Raw genomic sequence first — 24,323 nt, 5'->3', positions numbered from 1 at the left:
CTGATGAAAGGTCCCAGTTAACATTTCAGGTGTTTTTTCTCTCCACAGGTGCTGCCTGACCGGCTGCACATTTCAAGTATTTCTGTTTTTATTTCAGATTTCCAGCACCTGCAGTATTTTGTTTTTGTAAAGAGACGTATTGCTGCTGTCTGAGAAATTGGTCAGACGCCATTTAGGGTATTGTGCGCAGTTCTGGACATCTTACCAGATGGGAGATGTCACTTCTCTCGAGAATGCAGAGAGACAAAGAGCAATGTCAGGTTGATCTCGTTAGGTTTAATGGTCTTTTCCTATCTCTATCATTTTGTATGCCTGACTTGAAAATGCTCGACGCATATTCTCGGAGGGCGAAACTGGACATGGGCAATGGCAGGTGGAATTACAAGACATTGTCGACACCAGCAGTGCAATCGATGTCAGTAACTGAATATTGGGCAGTGTCCTACAGATGATCGATGCAATACCATATCTCATGGCCTTGCCCACATCATCTCATTTCTGCTACCAGTTATTTGAAATGGGAAGTTCATTCAGCATAACTAACATCCTTTTCCTGATGAGCACAATTTAAATGAAAAATTTAGAAAAGGTTAGAGTATACATGACAATAGCTACACTCTGGAAGATAATTCGAACTTTCATCTGGCTTAAATGGAATAGCAATAAACTGATTAGCACCTGGTATGGTGATAAGGGTAAGCATTTCAAAAATAACCATTTAAAAAATTCTTAAAGCAGATCTTAAACTTCATTATTTTAACCTGAACACCAGGAACAGGAAATCAGTTTTCCTGATCATTCACTCAAAGCTCATTCTGTTAATGCAGCTCTGCCTTACTACAAAGCTTGTAGTAAATACACTTTGCTTTGGGATTTGATCACACAATCTTCTGCACCATAGGTGAGAGCACAGCCAACTGAGACAGAAGAATATAGGCTGCCAGTGGGGACTGGCATTTGACCAGTCATGATCTAGTTGAATGCCAATCGAACAGGCTCAAGGGGCTGAATGGCCTACACCTGTTCCTCTTCCTGCATTGCTTGAACGCAGCACAGAGGAGCACTGAGGATTACAAACTGGTCAGGGAGGCCACCCAATTTGCAGTCCATCAACTTAAACGCAAGGCATATCGGATGGGCACTGCTACTCATGTGATGGTACTACTCATGTGATGGTCCCTGTTTGACTTTGCACTAGGCACTTCACCAAGCTGTTATCTTTATGTCCTCCTGTTGTTTCATTTCAGCCCTCCTCCGAGCCCAGATCCTGGCTTTAAGATAATCCACCTGGACCTCCGTCCCAGATTCGCCACATCGATACTGGGTGGGTTTGGTTAAAATGAGGGCTTTGGAAATAAAACTTACTGTGAAACCTTTAAAAATGAATGAAGATCCACAGTATATTTTTTAAATCAATTTATTACGTACCAACACAAGAAATGGAAAAAAAATGTCCGCAGTCAGAAGTAATTGATCACTCGATCGGGCCGTGTTTTACTTCTGTTACAAGTTGAACAGCTCAGTAATAATTTATTGCAACCTCATTCAGTAGGTTCTCAATGCATCCATAGGAGCTCATGGTGTCAATTTTGGCGTAAAATTTACTCCGTTTATGTAATGTAACAATTAGAACATTATTAAAGATAACAAAAACCAGGCACCAGCAGGTACTGAGCCTGGCTACACACATCGTTAACAGGAAAACAAGACATCTTGCAGGAATGTAAACACTGCTATTTCAATTCACATTTACATCAGTCACCATTAACAGCACCCGCAGCTACTGAAACTCAGCAAAAGGTTTGGTGAAATAAGGACATACATTGCAAACAGACTGAACCCCTTGAATGAATATCCATGTAGCTTTTAAAACATGTACATGCATCATGAAATATAATTCAAAACCTGAGGCAGGCACTGAACCAACAAAGAGGTCTTGAGAATGGCTTTAGAATGTAAAAAAAAAATACATTTCGTTACAGAGAGATGTACATTTTAAAACAATGCATTTTGTTGCTTTTTAGTTAAAAAAAAGAAATTAAGGGAGTTTAACAAAAAAATATAAAATTAGGGCAAAATAACTAAAATCCGGCTCAATTTCTTCAAGTAACTCCATTTGAGTTTTGTAACTTGGCCGAAAAAATCTTAATGTCACCTTCCAAAACAGCAGCTACTAGTACTGAAATGTTTATTGCTTTGTTATGCATAGATTACATCAGTTAAAGTAATATCTTATGCCATAGACAGTACTTTAAAAAAGAGAAAATATATAGTTAAGAATGCCGAAAGGCTACTTTTCCTGCCAATTTCTCAAGATAAGAAGAAACAAACTGTGTGATGGTAGTTCATAGGGGGCAACACTTACAACTTCAATAGGGTCGACATCTGGTATTGTAAAAACTAAGATGTACAAAAGCTGATATTTCTAATTAATCGGTCCATCTGCCAAATCTATCAACAAGTTTCGAATCATTTGATTTTGGTGAACTTCTTTGAAGGGAAACAAGGGCACTGGCCTGAGACCTCCGATCTGCGAGGCTGATGTATGACTCCCAAGTCCACAAGCAAACACCTTTTCTTTGGGGTGGGGTGGGGGCGGCGGGGAGGGAGAGACAGTCCTTGCCCATCAAATTTCCACACTCATTTCCCTGAAGGTGCTGGTTTGCTGCGATATGGTTTGACCAACACCGGTGGCCTTCTTGGTACTTCACCCAAGTGGCTGTCTCTGATATGGGTACCTTGGTGAGTCACTCAGTCTCACTCAGCCAACGCAACTTAGGAAACTATTACAACCAAGTCTGGCTCTGCCCTTATCCACCTTTCCAGCATGGATCACTGGATATTGACCAGAAGCAGGAACCGTGGTCAATTTTCCCCCCTTGCCCTCCTGTCTAGCCCATGGGGTACCGAAACCAGCTGCCGTGTCCTACCATCGCCACTAATGAACTGAACCTAGGAGCTACTTGGTTTGTACAGGTACCATACCAGGCAGTGCATTTACTCACTCAGCCACTGAGGCGCTCAAAATAATTTTCACTTAAAGACAGTGGAGCTTATTCATTTGAATACTGTTTGTATGGTTCGAGCCGCAAGTTATTTAAGGTGTCTTCCATTTTGTCAAAAAAACATTTCAGTACTAATACTTTTTAACAAAAATACATACATGAAACACAGTAATTCAAAGATTAAAAAAAATACAAATGACTTATCATGCAAATGTTATCCTTCACAGAAATAAAAATTCAAGTTCTGCACAAATGAACATGGAAATGTAATTACCACAGTACTTTCCCTACGGAGAAACAAACAGAAAATAGAGAAATGACCAAGTATCATAAACCACATTACTGAATATTTACTGTCTTTGGTCATCCGTAGCCTTTCCACTTGTAGTGTTGAAAATATTAAGATTTCCTTCTAATGGAAGTTGATGGAACAGAGTCACTATAATTAGAGAAAGGGTGATTGACTAGTGGACTGTAAAATGCTATATAATTTCAAAAGCTCAGAATACACACACATCACCCTTTAAAAGGGCATTCATTGCCAAACAAGATTCCAGGACAAAAGAATGTAGCAGTGGCATCATAATCCATTACTCACGTCTATCACATTGTAACTTGATAATGGTGCAGACTTTCTAACAGTGAAAGTGCCAGTATTGAGCAAAGTTATTAAGGGAGCTAAGAGCTAAACATTCTCAGACTCCGCGTCTTTCCGAATCTTAAACAACTTAGAAACATTTTTCTTTTGTCACTCAAAAGAATAAAATGGAATTCTTACAATGAAGAGAAAAAAAAGAAAAGATTTGTTTGGCAGCCAATACTTAACCTTCTGTGGCTGGTATGAAGTAGTTAATGGACCAGAAATAAAATATAATATCTTAATTGCTGGGTGTAATCCTAGGTTTTTTTTTCAAGATTAGCCACTTGAAGTGAATCATCCATGGCAACTGTGGACTCTCATGTGTACTTGAACATTTAAGCAAATCAGACCTTCAATTTAAGAACTGTCAAAACAAGACTGAGAGTAGAAAAGTGACCAGATGCACATCCAAAATATGTTGCAACTTACACAGAAATAAAGACCAATGGCTAAAGTTACATTTCAATATCTTGCCCTATAGTCATACTACATTTGAAGTTTAGCTGGTCTTTGGGCCAGCAATGTAGCATTCTCTGAAGTGAAGAACATATGATGCACTGCACCACAAAGAGTATGCTGCCAAATGGGACTCCAAACTCTGCACGTGGTCAAGTGACTATCTTTGTTACAACTCATTGGTTACAGAGCTTTGGCTAACAGTGGTTATGGCTGCACTGCACTAATAGCCACACCAATTTTACCAAAAGTATATCATTGGAAGCTTTTGGGAGAATTCAGTTGGGAAAAACGCAGACTGAGTGAGCCATAGGGCAGGAGAAGTTGCAGGGTCAAAATCAGCCAAGGCAGCCATGCTCATTTAGCTTTAACGCTTCTGGGATTCTGGAGGCTGAAAGGGGGAAGGAAATCAGCTAGGGATTCTACTCCTGATAATAATGGAACTGTGCGCGTGGGCATTAGGTAAGGACAGGATTGTGACTGGCTGTGATTCACTCCTGCTACTCCCAGCCCAGATTCGATTATCAGGAGCTGCCACTTGGGTCAAGTACAGGGAGGTGGACAAACTGTACTCGGCGCCTTTCCATACAGAGTGAGAAAGCTATTCACTCTGTTCCCGTCCACTTTGTGAATCCTCTGCTCCTGCAACGCAGGAACGCAGTTCAGATCCTCTCACTAAATCATGTGAACCAGCTGTTGGCCACCCAAATCCTTCAGTTTAACCAGTTACCTCTTGAATATATGTTTTCTGGGCTGTTCGGATGTCTGAATCATTAAATAGCTTAGGAAAGAAGGATTGAGAGAGGGGAAAAAAGGATTTGGAAAATGTAATTGGATGTAAATTCTCTTGGGAAGTAGAATGTTTACGGGCGATCGTTTTCAGCTGAGGTTTGTAAAGCAAATACTGCCGCAGAGACAGCAAGTTAAGTCACTTGTTTCTTTTACGTGATCTAAAAGTTCTAGAAACAGGAACATCCACACAAATAAATCATCCTGCCTTTTACAATTACAAATAGTCGTTTTACAGCACCATTTTGTTATTCCAGGCACATTAAAAGATCACAAAATAGATCTGTTGATTATCAAATCATTCTAAAGCAAGTCTAATTTTCTAAACATGCAAGGTTCAAACAGAGACCAACCTCGGCACAGATCTAGTTCCAAAAAGCAACTATTTTCAGGATGGCAGTGAGCTGTCCAATCGCCAACCACTGGCAGGGTCACAACATTCTGTAAAGAGTCAGTGTCTGGACCCTCAACACACCGGATCACCTTGTGAAATGGCTCCCTCGTGCCGATATTTCTGCATTTAGCTTTGCTTGTGGAATAGCACTTTTTCCTTATTTGGGAAATATTGTACCCGGAATGAGAGCTTCTCATGAAGCCAATAGTAGTTTTGTTGCTGTGCTCATTTTAGTTGGAGCTTGTAGTACAACACTTCAGTTTTCTTTCCAAAGAGCACTACCATCACAGTGACCAGAAACTTTGGCTTGTAGAACAGCCATTACTCCAGCTGTCCAATGATCCTCTTGATGTCCCATTGCTTCTGGTTAGGAATCTTTCAGCATGTTGATTCGGGCATATATTTTCAAAGCTGGCCCTAGTTTAATGTTCATGGCGCTCATGAGATGATCTTCTTTCAGCAACAAAAGGGCCTGGCCATCAATCTCCTGTGCCCGGAATTCATCAGCAATCTCCTGGCAACCTGGAGAGGAACACATACAAAAACTTGACAGTCCTGTAATTTACACGCTCTTAGAATTTCAACAAAATGCGTGTTTTCCTTCCTGGAGCAAGCGACAGGATAAAATTCCATGGGTGCTTGCTCCGGGGCCTTCCGAGCAACCAGATCACAGAAGATTACAGTGAAAGAGTTAAGACGTACAGGCATTGTGCCATAACGTTTCAGGAGTAAAAGTCTTTTAAAGGGAATTTTAAACAAAAGATCTCAAAACTCAGCAACTCAATCTTTCCACAGTGATATTGTAAAATGAGCTGTGCGACGTGTTCCGTTTTGGAACTCTTTCCCGCTGGTTATAGACCCAGCAGTAATAAAACTGTCGGGAGTCTAGTCTTCCAAATGATGAATCTATGCTAGTCTTCGCCATACTTACTGTTTATCCTTTTAGAGAGCCAAGGAGTGATGACAGCGAATTATATTGAATGTACACCATAAAAACAGGCCAACTAGTCCATGCCAGTGTTTATGCTCCACATAAACTTCCCATCATACTCCCAATCATCCTATCAGCACAACCTTCTACTCCTTTCTCCTTCATGTGCTTATCCAGCTTTCCCTTAAATATATCTCTGCTCTTCACCACAGCAACTCCCCGTAGTAGCAAGTTTTACATTCTCACCACTTTGAGTAAGGTTAAGTTTCTCTTGAATTTATTTGTGACTGTCTTGGATTTATGACCCCTAGTTTTGGTTGCTCAACCCCCTGCCCCCACCCCGGAAGCAGAACCATTTTCTGTACGTCTACCCTGTCAAACCCATTTATAACCTACCACCTCGTATCTAACCCGACCTGGGAGTATTACTGTGAAAGAAATGAAATTGAAGCATAGAACGAGCTGGTGCTTATGAAATGATCTAAACGCGAATGAGCGAGTACAAAACATAATTTTAAAAAGTTAATGGAATGTTAGCCTTTATCTCAATGAGGCTGGAATATAAAGAGGTGGAAGTTATGCTATAGTTTAATAAAGCTCTGATTCAACCCCATCTGGAGCTCGCTGTGTTTAGTTCTGGGCCTCGGGATGGGCTGCACAGCAGATTCACCAGGATGAAGTGAAGATTCTAAAGAAAGATTGCGTAGACTGGAATTGTATTCCCTTTAATTAAGGAATCATCCACCTGTGATATTTGAGATGACTAAAGGATTCAGTAGGGTAGATAGAGGTCTACCACATCCTCTGGTGCCAGAGTCCCACACAAGGGAGGCAGAACCTTAAAATTAAAGCCTGGCTGTTCTGGGTGATATCAGGAAGCATTTCCTCTACCACCAAAAAACTGCTGGGGTGAGGTCAACTGAAAAGTTCAAAACTCAGCTGACAGATTTTCGTTAAGGAAGGTAGATCAATGGAGTTAAGATACAGATTAGCCATGATTGAATTGAATGGTGGAACAGAATTAAGGGACAGAATGGCTTCCTCCTGTTCCTATATCTACACATTCTAGAAAACCCTACAAATCGGAAAGGAATGTGGTGAGTTGCCTGGGCAGAATCAGGGACATTACAACTGGTATCATGGCTAGAGGCAGAGAAAAGTTCATTTCTCTCTCTCCGTACAGCTGAAGTATGTGGACTCAGAAGGCAGCATCCGGTTTGGCTCGAATACTTGTCAGCACTCACTACCCAGGCACAAAGTTGAAGAAAAGGCAATCAGCGAGGGTATGAGAGAGGCCAGCGCACGTGGAGCTATATGTCTGAGTAAGGTAGCACCTTTAGAAGGGCAGGTAGGTGCACAGCAAGTACAGCAAGACCCAAGAGCTGGCATGATGGCACTGCACAGTGGGTAGTTCTAAACCACTGCACCATCCAATAGTAAGACACAAATTCCCATTCATATCTTCCACATCTTCAGCTGCTATGTTGCGTTGATACAATGTGTGAAGGCCACACATACGTCCTGGGAACTAAGGTCATAGGAGCAGATTATTCTCGGAGTAAAGATCCGGAGACCCCAACAGAAAGGGAAAATAGAGAAAACTGAACTCACAAAAGAACGATAAAGAATATACTGCAGCTACAAACTGAAAGTTTTCAAGACAAGTTTTGAATTATACAGAGGCAGCTCCTTAAATCTACCCCCAACCAAGTTAAATTTAAACAGACTGGATGAAGTGAAAACCCTTTACCTGGCAGTGAACGGATGAATTCACACACGTCCTCTACATTCCACTTGGTGGGATCACTAGGCAAGAAGTGATGACTGATTCCCATCGGGTCTCGCACCCTCATATCATGAATATCCAGCTCTCGTTCACTCTGGCGCCTCCGGGAAGTGGATGAGCTGGCAGAGATGGGTGACAGTGGTTCCTCATAGCTGGAGTTATCTGACCCTCTGCTCGAATCCTCTTGGCTTAACCCGACGTTGGCTGGCGGCTGCTGTGAAGTGAAGTAATCATTACAGGATTGTCAGGGGAAAAGCCCAGAGTTCAAAAATATCAGTCATCCTGTCCAAATCCTGGAATTCCCTCCCTAACAGTATTGTGTGCATCCAAACTACGTGGACTGCAGTGGTTCACCAACACCTTCTCGAGGTCAGTTAGGAATGAGCAATAAATGCCGGCCTTGCCAGCGATGCCCACATCCCACGAATGAATAAAAAATGATGAGTTCTTTGAAAGGTAAGTTTAGTTGCTTCAAAGCGGACCTTCTTGTGAAAGCACGATCTGTCAGCAAAGATTCTCCATGCCTGTTACAAATGCATGTGCATGATAAGGAGCAGCCAATTGTTCCCAGGAATCAAAAACTGCACAGTTCTATGAGTAAGCTGCCTTTTCCAACAGGAAACATGTATGTGAGCTTGCCCGATCTGATTGGCACAGTACATTTCGGGCGGTATATGTGTCCATGGTTCGATACAAATCTGTAATAATATTCAACATCTAAACTCTCAGAACTACCTTCTGATAAAGGCCAGGAGGGTGTCGGCATCTGTGGATACCCACACCAGCTCCGATCAGGACCTTTGAGATAGATTGGGGAGAATATCGCTTGCCTTCATTTTACTCTCATCCTGAAGGCAAGGACTCGGAGCGGAGAACATTTCCACAAGTTCCAGCTGCTCTCTGTTCCTCACCCGTGTGGCTATTTCATGTGTCAGCCTTGACTGTAAGTATCATCAGGCTATTTCCCTGTTTTGGGGGGAGGGTATAAAGAGTGCGAGGGGGGGAGGCATCATCATGGCCAAATCTGATCCTATTGCTACCTGACATACACATGCACACTCCCAGCAGAGAGCCACTGGAATAACATTCAGAGTGGGAATCAATACCTTGTAGCCCAGGCAACACAGAGATCACTCACATTGCAAACCACGGAACTAAACTGCGAACCTCCTTGTTTTATAATGCCCTCGTGCTGCAGCACAGAATGCATTTACCCACTGGACCTTCAGGACAATCCAGCTCGCTGCTCATCAATGTATAAAATACACTGACAGCATTGAGAATTGCTCACGTCGATTTCCCAGACGTAGGCTATGTTCTACTGTTACAGTTTCAGCTCGTCAAATTTCTGTTCGATAACGGTGCTGAGAAGCACCTTGGGACATTTTACTACATTAAAAAGGCGCTATAAAAATGAAAGTTGCTGTTGTAGCATGGCACATATTGCAAATACAATATAGCTGCATAATTTTAGTGGGGTGTATTGCATTGTGGAGCTGAGCAGCACTGGACGAGGGTTGGCAGTGGGATTGTGCACAAATACATGGGAAAGATACTGCAAGAGCGCTGGCCTGGGAGAGAGGATTAATTTATTGGTACTTATGCCTTTTACTCCGTTACTGTAATTATATTCTTGGCGATGGATTTTTGATTCTCCACCAGTTGTTTTCTTTATTAAGCAAAGTTATTATTCCTTCCTCTGCCCTTAGGCTAGAAATGTCTATCAGCTGTGTGCATTGTGTCCATCTCTAGGGCTTTCTTTATTCATGTTGCTATTCAGCATGAACTGCCCAGCTGGAAAACTCAGTGTCTGAACACAATCAGCGAACGTGGAGTTGGCCATTCAGATGCCAATTGGGTAGAGCTTTGCTTTAATTTTTCCTGGGCACAGCCCTGTTGATAACTAATTGGAATTTTCGCTAGAACGATTTAACACTGTCCTGACCAAACCAGAGTTCATGATCTGAGACTGCAGTCTCTTAAATTTGATTTTTTTTTGGTGTTGAGGGATCAAACGGCCTTTGATTCCAAAGCGCGGATCAACCACCTGTGATACTTTACGCAAAGTTCATAATGAAAAAACCAGCAGCCTGAGTTCGGGAGAAAAGCCCCACAAAATACAGACGATCACCAGCCTTAAAAAGGTTGCTGTACCTTTTCAGATGTAAACTTTATCAATAATCTTCATATCGATTAAGGGACCAATAAAGCTTGTCCAACAATACGGTTCATAACCCATGTCATATCCTGCTTGCTGATCACTCTTGCCTTTGGTGCCCTGTTCCCCAACTCCTCAATTTAAAATTCTCATTACTGTATTTAAATCCCTCCAGGGACTCTCCCCTCCCCATTTCTTATCTCCTCCAGCAATACAATTCCACCCCATTGCCCACCCCTGTCCTTTGATTCCCACCTCCCTGCCCGTCCTCTCCTCTCTTTGCCTCACCGCTGGTGGGCTGTGCCTTCAGCCTCGTAGGCACCATAGAATTTCCTACCTAAGTCCCGAAGTTGCCTTTCCACTCTGCCCTCCTCTTTTAAGGCCTCTCTTAAAACCCAAGCAATGGTCAAGCTTTGATCACCTCTGCTAATATCCACTTCGGTGGCATAGTGGTATTGTCACTGGGCTAGTATTCCAGAGACCCAGGGTAATGTTCTGGGGACCTGGGTTCGATTCCCGCTATGGCAGATGGTGAAATTTGAATCCAATAACAATCTGGAATTAAAAGTCTGGTGATCACATGAAACCATTGCCGATTGTCGTAAAAACCCATCTGGTTCACTAATGCCCTTAAGGGAAGGAAATCTGCCGTCCTTACCTGGTCTGACCTACATGTGACTCCAGACCCACAGCAATGTGGTTGGCTCTAAAATGCTCTCTGAACAAGGGCAATTAGGGATGGGCAATAAATGCTGGCCTAGCCAGCGATGTGATCCCATGAATAAAAAAAATAATTTTGCTCAGCATTCAATCTTTTTCTTTGCATCTCTTAAGGGGAGACGGTGGTGTTGTGGTAATGTCACTGGACTAGAGGCCCAGGCTAATACTCCGGGGACAGGGGTTTCAAATCCCACCACGGCAGCTGGTGGAATTTAAATTCAATCAATAATCAGGAATTGAAAAGCTATGGTGACCATGAAGCCATTGTCAACTGTCATTAAAAACCCACCTGATTCACTAATGCCCCTTGGAGAAGAAGGAAATCTGCCATTCTAACCCGGTCATGTGATTCCAGATCCACAAAAATTGCCCTCTGCCCTCTCAACTGCCCTCTGAAATGGGCATCATTGGAAAAGCTCCCAGATTAACTTCAGAGGAAAACCATTCGAAACACAACTAATGCAGAAAGGTTTACAGCCACTTTGTTGATTATGTGTCTTTACCTTCAGTTGCTTTTTGTGTTGTTCTTTATTGGCATTGTGCAAACTGTTCTTCCTTGGTCCTCTGCGGCCTAATTTGCCTCCTTCTTTCTTCTGTAAGTATTTGCTCTTATCTGGTTTGAATAGACCCACTCGCTTGCTGCAGCCAACATTGTACCTTTGGATAAAATGGAACACATTTAAACAGCTAGTTTGTAGATGTTTTTCTCCTGATCCTTTACTGAAATGAACCCTCAATAGGTAGAGTTACATTTCTGGTCTGACAAAAAAAAAAACACACAATTATAATTACAAAAATCCACCTTCCTAAATTCCACGTTAATCACGTTGCTGGTGCGGCTCAGCTTTCTAAGTAGGCGTATTTGGAAATTTCAAAATATCAAAAGGGGAAAGTGATTCAAAAGTACAGCAAAACTTTCTTTCAGGACACGTGAAACAAATTTAATTTCTTTCTCTTGTCTTTTTATGAAGGTGACTTACATTAAGATATGGTTTCCATGGCACCGGTCGTCACTCAGATTGTGGGGTGGGGGTTGGGGTGGGGGAGTGGGGGAGGGGCAGTGGGAGTGGGGTGCGATCTTGGTTGAGCTCTTTAGGTACTAAAGTGGTGACCACGATGGGGTCTTTAAGCTGAAATGACAGTGTGGCCGATGAGGCCTATTGGCAAAGGTTGAAGCGTCTGTTAGTAACAAACACCCAGAGGATTGTTAAAGGACTGGTTGACAATTAATTTGTCTGTTGGCCCTCATTAAAGAGGCTGCTTGCCATTTTGGTGGCTAACACTTCATTTAACAACTCCCCCTAACAGTGAGCAGCTGAAGATGAGTACATAAATCATCACCGAGAAGCTTGAGTGCTACTCGATCTTGCTGCAGCTTTGAAGGGGACTTTTTAAACTTTCTGGGATACTTTTCCAAAACATCACCAACAGTCTATCAACATTTCTTCTGGAAATTTTGAGGACTTCACCTAGGGAGAGTGACTGCTGCGCTACAGGACACTTATTGAACACCTTATAGGAGTCACTAGGGGAATGCGAGTGCTCGGTCATGGGCATCCTGCTAGGAGCTCCCCCTTGGTATGCAGGAGGGATGGGAGGAGGACTTGAGGCCAGACAGAGCAGCACTAGCTGCTGCAGGGGAGAGGGCAGGAGAGCAAGGCTGCATTCTGTCCCCCTGTTGGTACAGCACATCCCTCCTCCTCTGAATGTCCTCTGCCCAGGACCTCCAAGAATCTGTGTGCCCCTCTGACTTAGTCCCTGATCTTTCCTGAAACCTGCCCGTGCGGCGGTCAGCACACTCCTCAGCTTTAGAGGAAGTGGCTGCGAGGAACCTACATGTCCTGCTGAACCAAAATTTCCTCTAATCAGCACCTGAGAGTTAAAGCAGCAGGTTTAGCATCTCCAGTCAAATTCAAATTATGGTCATCAGCAATTAGAACCAAACCTGTGTCCCAGATGAAGACTTCAAACAGGTGGTCTTATTAGCCCGGCTCCTATCTAATGTCTGTTTTCACATTTTGACCAAAACAAAACCCCCCAGTGTTTCTTCCAATTAGAAATTCTTCATGTATGGATCCAAAGTGCAGTGGTTCAAGAAGGCAGCTCACCACCATCTTCTCAAAGGCAACTAGGGATGGGCAATAAATGCTGGCCCAGCCAGCGAAACCCACATCCCGTGAACGAATAAAAAAAAAACTGTGACTGGTGACTAAGGGAGGCATCACACCCAAATGGGAGTTGGGTACCCACCCAACACTAACATGAGGACTTTCCAGTGAGTTTCACTGGTCAGGCGTTTCATAGGTGGATATCCGTTTACCGAATCAGGCAGCAGAAGATATTCTGTGAATTGCAACTGTTTTACTGTTAATCTATAGTTCAGTGCAAATACCAGTTTCCACTCTTCCCTTCTGCATCCTTTCCCTGTCCAAAAGAACAAAACGCCCCATACTGGGAAAAAAACCCAGCTCTGAAGTACAGGCTTCAATGAGCATCACCTACTCTCAATTCACTCTGAAGTTTGTCCTGGTTTACCCTTAAAGGGACCTGCATTTCTAACATTGTCATCAGGGACCAGGAGTGGACACCTGAGCTGACTTTTCTCTGCCTTAGCCCCGAGCACTGATGCAAACTCTCGGTGCCACAAAATACAATCTCGTATCAGAACAGTGATATGAGCACAGATCACAGACCAAACCAGGCAGTTTGCAAGGTTGAATGACTTATCGACACTGGTCAGGACATTTTCTAAGTGAGCCAGGGGGGCAGAATTCTAGGAAAGTTTAATGAGAAGTTATTGAGTCTCAACTTTCTAATTTTTTAAGAAATAGAGATAGTTTAAGTAAGTTATATTGGTATTTGTGTGTTAGGAATGAGTTTGATTTGTATTTCTGTATCTGTGTTTAGAAAGGTGAAATGCAGTTTTAGTTTCACTTTAAAAAGCTGCTTGCACTTCTAATAAGGAGTTTTACGACCCCTAAAGAGAAGGTAAACATAGAAGGGTAGAAATATTGGACTGTTGCTTAGCAACAAAGGCCCAGAGAAGCAGGTTCCTCCCACAGACACACACACACAGAAGAATAGAAACAGCAGTTGTTTTGGAAACTGTTTGAGTTCGGTTGGTTTATGAAAGTTGCTGGACAGACTGGAGCAAATGGGACAGATAGCCATCCCAAGCTAAAGAAAAACCCAAAAATCCAGAGCGTGGAAGAGAAAGTCCAAAGACGACTTCTAGTCAAAGAAAGGACAGGAACCTGGGAAAAGGTCTTGTTAAGTGAAGTTAAGAGTAAGGGGCAGAAAGGTAGGCTCCAAGCTTCATATTTAAAAAGAAAAAGCTGCAGAAAACTGATTTAAAGTGAGGACAACTTGCAAGAGGCAAGAAGGTCCAAAGAGACAACTGAAGATCAATAACTCTTTGCTATGGGCATGTGAAACAGTGGTGTACTGTTGACGGCTGAGAAGGTGAGTGTGTGAAACATAGCTTGAATGCATATGGTGACCCAGGGAAGAGGAACATCAGAAGGAGAGTTTGAAACCCTGGAGGTGAACCCTTGCGGAAAGCATCTGAGATAAAGCATCAGTTTGGGAGAAGATTCCAAGGTGAGGTCCTGGAGAGTGGAGATTGGAATCCCTGGTGTGAAAGATGGAATTCAGTGAGACTGGTTGGCTCACAGTGTGATGAGCGTCTGGAGAGAGTTGAGGAGAGATCCATAGCATCTGTTTGAGGTGGCATCTGTCACTTGATTTCAGAATGTGGGTGTGTCTGACCACTGGGTGCCATAGATTTACTTGGACTGTGTATTTACGTATACATTAGAGTATAAGATAGCTTTTGTAACTTGTGTTATCCTTACGAATCAGTATATATCTGTAAAAGGTATAGTTGTGGGTGAAGGAGTATTGTAATATAGTTCATCTTTTCTTGTTGAATAAATGTTTTATTCTTTTGTTAAAAGTTCATCAGCTGACTCCTGTGTCTCTGTTCAGTAGCTACTCTCCACGTATCTAAACAAAGAATAAAAGTTAGGGTCTATCAAGCTGGGTTCCACTCTGGGATCAGGCTTGTCCAGGGGTAACCTCAGCTGGGATTGTAACAAATTACATTTGTTGCAGATGCTATTGAGAACCTCAAAAAAGGTGAAACCCAATCACCAATGCAAAGCTTTGGGTATTTCATGGTTTTGCTGACAGTTTTACCTCTTTGCACAGGCCATGGAGCAAAATCTTTTCGATCCTTTAAACTTATGAGCATAATCAAGCCTTCCACAAAATTCACACTTCAGTTTGAGAGCATCCTCTTCCTTTTCCTTTGAATCTGAGAAAAGTTAAATAATGGACATTGAAAAGGGGGGCAAAAACGTTACAGCCAAATGATTTAGCGCAAGGAGATATAAAAATATTCCATATGCTTTTCTCAAATTTCAATCTGATTCTTAAAACTGAAAGTTTCAATAAATAAGGAACGTGGATTGATTGAAGCAAGTCTTCACTATTTAACCTGCACTGGGGTAGATCTACCAACTTTATCATGAGACATCAGACAAAGAAATTAAACTGCTGGTTAGAAATAGTTAACGTGCACGTTTTGTGGATCACATGAGACTTACTTTTTAATTAAATTAGATTTTTGTTTAATAGTGACCAGAGCCAGATGCTTTAAAATATAAAAAAAAGCCCAAAGCTTCACATCACAAAACCTTAATAAAGTTGACAAAAGTTGGAAGGAAAGTTCAATCAGGTAGTACTGGTCATTAGTATGAAGCTTGGGTTTTCAAAGACCAATGTTTCTGGGAGAAAGGGGAAATCAGAAATCTAAAGAAACGCTACAGTTTTGATGTCGGGGGAAGAATGAGTTGGAGCAGGAGCCCTGGAGTTCATCTCAATTTCAACAGCGTGAGGATAACTGGAGGAGGAATTTGATCGAGAGAAGTCTAATCGCAGAGTGGGTGAATCTGTGTTCACCACTGATGATATTTCCTGAGATGGTTTGGAAAGAGTTAAAGGTTTATGGGTTCAATGCTGTGGTCATCTTTGCAGCCACTGTTGGGCTCCACTAATGGTATAATCACTTTCTGCTAGTGAAGCATTCCTGGCCAGGTGTGCCTGGGGATGTCCACGTGTGATAGAGCAGTGAGGGGTGCAAGGGCAGGTGCCTCTGGTACGAGTGAACCTGCCTCACATCCAACTTTTCAACCTCTTGCTCCATCTTCTGAAAACTCAAACAGAGAGGGCAATCAATTCAATCCTCACCTGACCAATTTCAATCCCAACAATGAAGCCCATAGCTTCACCTGCTCACTTCCTGAAAAGCCGGAATGCACGTGTGAGCAGTGCACATTCCCAGTGAGAAATGTGCTCCAGCAAAGTTATCCATGTTTGCAGATCGGGAATCAGGCCGTTAGTGAATCTCTAACCAGCTGAGTGGGGAACTGGTAAAAGGGATCCCTACTCCTTTCACGTCTCTTGTGTACCAGCTCTTCCTGTCCTAGGAATCTGTCCATCAGAAAGTTGAGAGTAGCAATGAGGACAGTAGCAATGATAAAGTTGGGCAAGAATGGTCATGATTGATTGAGAAACTGCAGCACCAACACTAAACTGCAGCAGTGCAACTGACCAGTGTAACCTGATGAAGAAAAATAAATTAGAGACTAAAAACAAAAAGCTAAAAGCTACTGTGGATGCTGGAAATCCAAAACAAAAACAGAATTACCTGGAAAAACTCAGCAGGTCTGGCAGCATCGGTGGAGAAGAAATTCCAGAAAGAAATGAGTTCTGCCGAAGGGTCATGAAGACTCGAAACGTTAACTGATTTCTTCTCCACCGATGCTGCCAGACCTGCTGAGTTTTTCCAGGTAATTCTGTTTTTGTTTTAAATTAGAGACTAATTGTGAAAGAAGGTTGCCTGTTAAGTGACCAGATTTTTCATGTAGCTTGCCCAGATGTTAGAGAGCTGCTAAATAAGGGCAGGTTTAGACATTATAGAAATGAAATGGAAATGGCAAATGATATACATGCAAGAAAACTCAGCCTAAAACAAAGCTCAAAATGAGTTCAGTTCTGGTGTCCAGTTCACTGCACAGTCCTGCTCCATAAGGCAGCATAAAAGGTATTGTTGATGCGACACAAACCTTGCTGACTGAGATCATCCATCTCGGAGTCAGTATTGTTCAGTTGGGGCAGTTTCTCCGCTGGCTGTACCGATGCCTGTTGCTGCTGTTGTTTTTGTTTAGCCAGATTTTCAATCAGCAAAGAAGAACGGCCAACCTACAAAACAGAACAGGAACAATTCTATGCATCTCATGTGGGTTAGCTCTCCCAGCACCAAACATCATCTCATGTGGGTTAGCTCTCCCAGCGCCAAACATCATCTCATGTGGGTTAGCTCTCCCAGCGCCAAACATCATCTCATGTGGGTTAGCTCTCCCAGCGCCAAACATCATCTCATGTGGGTTAGCTCTCCCAGCGCCAAACATCATCTCATGTGGGTTAGCTCTCCCAGCGCCAAACATCATCTCATGTGGGTTAGCTCTCCCAGCGCCAAACATCATCTCATGTGGGTTAGCTCTCCCAGCGCCAAACATTATTCTCCGTTCTAAAAGGACCCATGAGGAATTTTTCCTAGATCTCCTGCTAGTGGATATCAAACCAAGCACGAGGAGGCTTGGTTAAAGGATGGTCAGATATTGTTCCCCTCACACCCCTTCCTGACATGCGACAGAGATTTAGAAACTCAATGTGGGGAGGTTACAGGTCACCACTGCAAACCCCCAACCAACCAGATCGTCTGAAGCCGTTTCTTAAATGGTGACAATGACCAATGTTACAAATAATGGGAGCAACACTCAACAGTTTCACTTTAGTTACTGTTAACTCAATCTAAACAATATGGGAGACCATAGTTATCCACTGAAACACTATCCATTTGTCCAAAAGGACTTCTGCAACCAGTCTCTTCAACTGGAATATGTATGAAGCATAAACTGGGATGAACAAATTGAGTTTATAAATCTTCCCCAGTAAAATTCTGTAGTATTATTGGGGAACATCAATCAATGATCTTATCGTGAGAGAATATTTCATAGCTCTGTCCCTTTCCAATGTTATCCTTTTCCCCACTCTCTGAGGTACTGGCACATGTTTGGGCACAATTCAATGAGTCACAGAAGTTCTCTGGTGCCTTTCTAAGAGCCCATTCTTCTTGTGAATGCAGTCATTAGTAAATGTTGTCAGAATATTTAACTATATAGCATGTATCACAGCTCAGTCCACTATCCATACACACAAAGAAACATTGGCCTTTTTTTTTCTATTTTAAGCCCTGGGATGTTGGAGGCTGAGGGATCTAGCACAGATCAACTTACTCACAGATGAGGGACTAAATCCACAAGTGTCCTACCCTATATGGGTCAGCTCCTTTCCAAATGGGGCTTCCAATGGCCATTCTAAGTGGCACAGTTAAGTGCTGAGTCATTGAGGGGGACATTTTCTCAATGGTAATTAAACTCTTATTCTTGTTGTTAATATTTCAACATCAGTAGATGCAGTTTTGCCTTCAAGACTTTATTAATAGGGGTATTGAGTACAAGAGTAAGGAGGTCATGTTGAACTTGTATAAGACACTAGTTAGGCCTCATCTGGAGTACTGCATCCAGTTCTGGAAGGATGTGACGGCATTGGAGAGAGTTCAGAGGAGATTCACAAGAATGATTCCTGGGATGAAGAACTGTAGATATAAGGATAGGTTGGGATTGTTTTCCTTGGAGAAGAGAAGGCTGAGAGGAGACTTGATAGAGGTATTCAAGATCCTGAGGGGTATGGACAGGGTAAATAATGAGAAACTGTTCCCACTCAAGAGAACATCAAGAACTAGAGGGCAAAGATTCAAAATAATTGGCAAAAGGAGTAAATGTGATGTGAGGAAAATTTTTTTCACCCAGAGGGCGGTTGGAGTCTGAAACAAACTTCCTGAGAGGGTGGTGGAGGCAGGTTCGATCAAGGTATTCAGAAGGGAATTGGATTGCTACCTGAAAAGAGAGAATGTGCAAGGTTATGGGGATAAGGCAGGGGAGTGGGACTAGGTAGAATGCTGTTTCAGAGAGTCAGTGCAAACTCGATGGGCTGAATGGCCTCCTTCTGCACTATAAAGATACCGTGATACTGTGATTGATGGGCAAAATGTCTGTGCAGTATTGAGGGAGTGTTGCACTGTTGGGAGTGTTGTGTTTTGGATGAAATGTTAACTGAGTCCTCTCTGCCCCTTCAGGTGATTATAGAAAGTCCCACAGCACTGTTCAAAGAGCAGGGGAAGGTAGGGGAAGAGGAGCTAATTGATGTTTGGTATCCAATGGAAATGAGAAATGAGGTTTGAGTTTATTTGCGACAAAAAATAGGTAGTTTGATATTTTCCTTTGTGTATTAGTTTAAACCAATCTGTAAGTGCATTATTTATAGATCAACTTACAGTTAGAACTAACAGAGTAAATGATTAGGTTTGGTATCTGGCTATTTTTAAATACACACAATTGTCATGCCCAGTGAAGGCATGTCCTAGTCAAAACTTTAAGGGTGGACTGCACTCAGTCTGGAATTTCTTTTATTTGAAAAGGGACACTAACAAGACTGTTAAGATAGCTGTCAAAGGTCAGCTGACTTTTGCAATTTCTACACAAACAGAGGATTAACTCCTGCCTCTGGAATGTTCTCAAATGTAAAATGGATTTCTCAGGTTCAAAGGAACCATCTTTACCAGCGCAAAAGAAGAGCAATGGCTGCCAGATGTGTTGGAGCTGAGAGGGTGGATTATCAAATAAGGTCTTCCAGTGAGCTAATTGTAGCTGGTATGTCGATTGGTTATCTATCATTCCCTCATTGTGCATCAATCACCCTGACTCCAACCCATTATGTGGACAATGGAAGGCACTAAGCTTGCTATCATGTGACCGAAACTGGCTACAGAAAAGAAATCTATTATCCCAAGAACCAGAGAGAAACTGGTCAGTCTGCAAAGAACACCCACTGAGAACACCAACTGCAGGATAAGGTAATAATACCTATGCCTTTTCAAACCCGGAAACTGCTGCATCTTAAGTCTCTCAGCTTGACTCCTATTATAGGTCCACCTGTAAAGAAACTTGAACTCTTGGTAAGAAAGACTACAAGGGACTAACTTCACGGCCTTCTGAATATCCATCTCTTCAAGGGAATCCTACAATAATTCCTGATATATTATTCCAGCTATTGAAACCATCTAAATTACCCTTTCAGAGTGCAAACGCCACCTTCAACGGGCCCACAATGACTGATTTTCCTGTGACAAACCAAACATGTGAACTGTGAACTATTCACTTGTTTACAACTTGTAAAAGTGTACTATCCTCTTGAACTGTATCTTTCGGGTGAGTGTACGTGTGTGAGTGACGTAGTTTTTAGACTTTCGAGGTGAATGTGTGAATAAATAATCCTCTTTCTTTAATCCCACAAAAGCTTGCTGCTGATTGTTTAAAAACAGACCGCACAATCAGGGGTCAAGAAACATACATGCCCTCCTCGCCACAAATACACTGATTACGGACAGTAAGGGAAAGAGTACAAAGGTTTCAGTTCTTTCCTGCCCCTGTCCGTAACAGAATTAACAAAACAATAGAGTGTCCCAATCCAACCTGCATCTTATCCTACGAAGGCTGCAAGCTAATTTGATTTGTAGGAATAAGGAAGAATCTTCCATTAGATTATCGTTATAGGGAAGGAAACTGCTTTGGCCTGTATGGAACTCTAGTCCCATGGCAACATGACTGAGCCTTATCTGCCCTCTGAAGTGGCTTAGCAAGACACTGATGTATCAAACCAATAATCAGGGGTGGATGAGAATTGCTAGCCCCATCAGCGACACCCACAACCAGAGAATGAGAAAAAAAAATACACAAGGAACATGATGATGCAAAGGCAGATAATTTACAAAACGAAATTTCAAAGTTTCAAGAAAAAAAATGGATCAAATTAAAGACTGAGCCAATTTGGCCAGTAAGTCTGGACACAGCCACTAGACAATGTTATCGAGTCTCATTATTTAAAAATAATAAAGAATCTTCCATCGCTACAGACACCACGAGGGACCAATTAGTTGACACACCCCATCTCGGACATTGGGGCAACTGTAGTTGTACTTGAATGGATAGAGGCTCACCAAAGAACTATGTTTTCAAACATTAGAAATAACAAATGGATATTAGGAAGGTGAGTTAGATTGAACACGAACCTAAACTGGATATGAGCTACTTAAACAAATCGAAATTCAAACACGACTGATATCTGACCAGTTATTTGTCCGACTCCCTCCATTCAACTTCCCATTGACTTTATGAAAGGTGACTAAATGTCACAGTGAGGTGGCTCCACAACAATAGTCTCATGACAAACTGTCCTGTGCCAGGTGCAGTCACACACTAATAGCTGATAGAGAAGGGGTCAATTTTTAGGATAATGTGAATATTTGGCTGCAGGAATGAGGGCACATGAACAGGAGGAGGCCATTCAGCCCCTTGAGCCTGTTCTCTCATTCAATAAGATCATGGATGCTCTGTTTTTCAACTCCCATTACCCACCTCGGTTTCCATATTCCTTAATAACCCTTACCCAACAAAAATCTGAGCTTTGAAATTTTCAATTGACCCCCACCGGCTTCAGAGCTTTTTTTTGAGGGAAAGAATGTTCCAGATTTCCAATTTTGAGATATCATTTATTATAAAGTGACTCATTTTGTCTTCTAAATTGATGCACTTGCTCTTACTAAATGGTGACAAATGGAGCAAAAAAAAATACATCAGTATTGGCTCCTTCCTTGCTTCATATTTGGCTGTTCATGAAATTGCTAAGTTGTAAATTGGATATTTAAGATAGTTCAATATTTAATGGAGACAGCACATCAGTAAAATACAAAAACAATTAAAAGTAACATTAAACTGGATCTTCAGTAGCTGATACTTTCACACTCTCTGTTAGGGAAATATCTTCACAGTTTAAAAATAATTGAACCTTCCCCTGCCTGGTCACTAACTCATCTGTTCTCACCTCTTCTTAGTCACCAAACTGTACTTTTTCTGTTTATTTATTATGAGTCTCATTTTTGCAGTTCCCCCCCCCTCCCCCCCCAAATTCTTTGTAGATCGTTGGAATTGTCTACCCCAAAAACCTGTGTGTGTTCAGACAGGGACTACATTCAAGATCGATCGATGTTCAGGCAGGAAAGGGGTAGGGTGGCAATGTGAAGCTGAGGTGGAAGTCCAGGCATGATCTTACTGAGTGGTGGAGCAGGCTGGGAGAGCTGAGTGCTCCACTCCGCCTCCTATTTCTTATGTTCTTAATCATACCCCTCTCTACTTGGCTGAAAGCACAGGTTCTTTCTTGTATTGGGTTCCACAGGTGCCAGCCTTCCCCTGGTAACTCACCCCCAAGTGGGGTCATTGTTCATGTATGAGCTGAACTTTAGGGAGCATCACAACTGCTTTCCATCCTGTCCACATAGGATTGTTCTCCAGGAAGGATCAATAAACAGAAACCAACAGTGGGAATAGGGCTATTTCTTCCCAACTCTCCCACCAGCCATTCATTATTCTGAGAATGAAGAATCCGGTTGTCCAACTGACACAGGGATCAAACTCAGCAATGTACCTTAGAATCACAGAACGATAAGAGCACAGGTGTTGGCTATTTGGCCCATCGTGCCTGTGCTGGCTCTAAAAGGGCTATCAAATGAGCCCCACCCCTCTGCTCTTTCCCCATTGCCCTTCAGAATGTTCCCTTCAAGTGTTTATGAATCCGAATTGAAATTTTGAAACTGCAGTGTTGGGATTTGAACTCATCTCCTCTAGATTTTTAGTCCAGAAACACAACCACCACACTACCCTACTGTCTATTCAGACATCCGAGTCTGTGTAGCTCAATGGGTAACCCAGGAACTGGATAGGCCATTCAGCCCATCAAGCCTGCTCCACCATTCAATTAGAACATGGGCAATCTGTACCTCAGGATTTACCCCATAATCCCATCACCCTGCAAAATTCTGTCAAACACTAAATGAATTTACCCACTGGTTCTGCCTTATTTTGAGCTTTCACACTAAGTGTGTTCATAAAAAATATATTTGCAGCTCTTCCACTTTCAAGTTCCTTCCATCTCCCAAGGGCCAATACTTCTCTCTTTATGTGCCAGCATCTCCTGTCGATCACATGGTTTCAGAGGTGAAGTCTCCATATCGTGTTGCACAAGACACCACAATTGTGCGGGAAATGCTAGATGGGTCGAGATTCTCTTCCTGTCCCTATGTTTGTGTATATGTAATGTTAGCTTATTAGAATGCAGCCCTCAGTCCCTAGTGTGACATTGGAAGAGGTGCTGCTTCTACTGCTGTAACCTCAGGGGGCATACTTCCTAGAATTTAAAAGGTTAAGGGGTGATTTGATCAAAGTGTTCAAGATATTCTGGGGGGGGGAGCAGATAGGGTTGAGAGGGAGAAACCAGTTCTGCTGCTTGGGGAGTCTAGGCATAGTCTAAAAGTTAGAGCCAGTCCTTTGAGGGAGTGAAATTAAGGAACATATTTTAATTAAGGAACGTGTTTTACAAGTTTTAATTAAGGAGCATGTTTTCCATGCAAAAAAAAAGGGTTGGAAGTTTGGAACTCTTCTGCAAATGGCAATTGATGCTAGATCAATTATAAATTTTAAGTCTGGCATTGGTAGATTTTTGACAACCAAAGGTACTAAGGGATATGTAGCAGATTTGGCTTCTGGAGTGTTAGGTGGCAGATCAGCCAAGGGATCTCACTGAACGTTGGAACACGCTCGAGGGGCTACATAGCCTCTTCCTGTTCCTATACTTGGACACTGCAATTTCCCATCAGCTCTGAACAATGAAACAACTCAATAGGCATTTTCATTACTTACACCAAGGCAGGTCTGCAAGCAATACTGGCTTAAACATGCAAGTTAATCTTAGTGCGGGTTACACAGTGACACACACAGGTGGGGGAGCAGCAGCAGAGCAAAAAGCCGAGGACAGGACACTGCCAGGGTACATTGTTAAAAAAAATCTAATCAGTAACATTATATAGTATTGTAAAATAGAAAAGTGAACACTCACAAAAATTGCCCATGAAGAGAGCGTTGATAGAGAAGGTTGTGGAAATCATTCAAAAAGTGGTTGAAACATGATGAGAAGAAAAGTACAGACATGAAAATGTCATTGTAAATTAGTGCAAAATCTCCGGCAAGTTTTTAAACTTGTTTTGACTTTTATACTGCAATAAGAGACCCTTCCCCACCCCCACCAAAAAAAAACACACACACACACACAAACACACTATGCTTTAATAACTAGAAACATAAGGGGTTAATTTTAAATGTAACTCGCGAGTCAGGAAGCTCATGAGATCTGGTGTGACACTGGGTTT

At 42.3% G+C, this 24,323-nt stretch overlaps 1 protein-coding gene across 2 annotated transcripts in view; it reads right to left on the bottom strand.

Annotated features, from left to right (window-relative positions):
* Positions 1-2,594: 2,594 nt before the first annotated feature.
* Positions 2,595-24,323, bottom strand: part of phc2b (polyhomeotic homolog 2b (Drosophila)) — a 286,708-nt gene continuing 264,979 nt past the window's right edge. For both annotated transcript variants that reach the window (XM_078557757.1, XM_078557758.1), the window contains exons 12-16: positions 17,008-17,143; positions 15,077-15,194; positions 11,383-11,536; positions 7,966-8,215; positions 2,595-5,806 (exon numbers count right to left, since the gene is read on the bottom strand). In XM_078557757.1, the coding sequence (XP_078413883.1) occupies positions 5,652-5,806; positions 7,966-8,215; positions 11,383-11,536; positions 15,077-15,194; positions 17,008-17,143 (813 nt within the window). In that variant the 3' untranslated portion in view covers positions 2,595-5,651. The remainder of the gene's footprint in view (positions 5,807-7,965; positions 8,216-11,382; positions 11,537-15,076; positions 15,195-17,007; positions 17,144-24,323) is intronic.

The sequence above is a fragment of the Cetorhinus maximus genome, chromosome 15, assembly GCF_964194155.1.
Source record: "Cetorhinus maximus chromosome 15, sCetMax3.hap1.1, whole genome shotgun sequence".
NCBI classification, from domain to species: Eukaryota; Metazoa; Chordata; class Chondrichthyes; order Lamniformes; family Cetorhinidae; genus Cetorhinus; species Cetorhinus maximus.
This window is presented reverse-complemented; position numbering and strand designations above follow the sequence as displayed.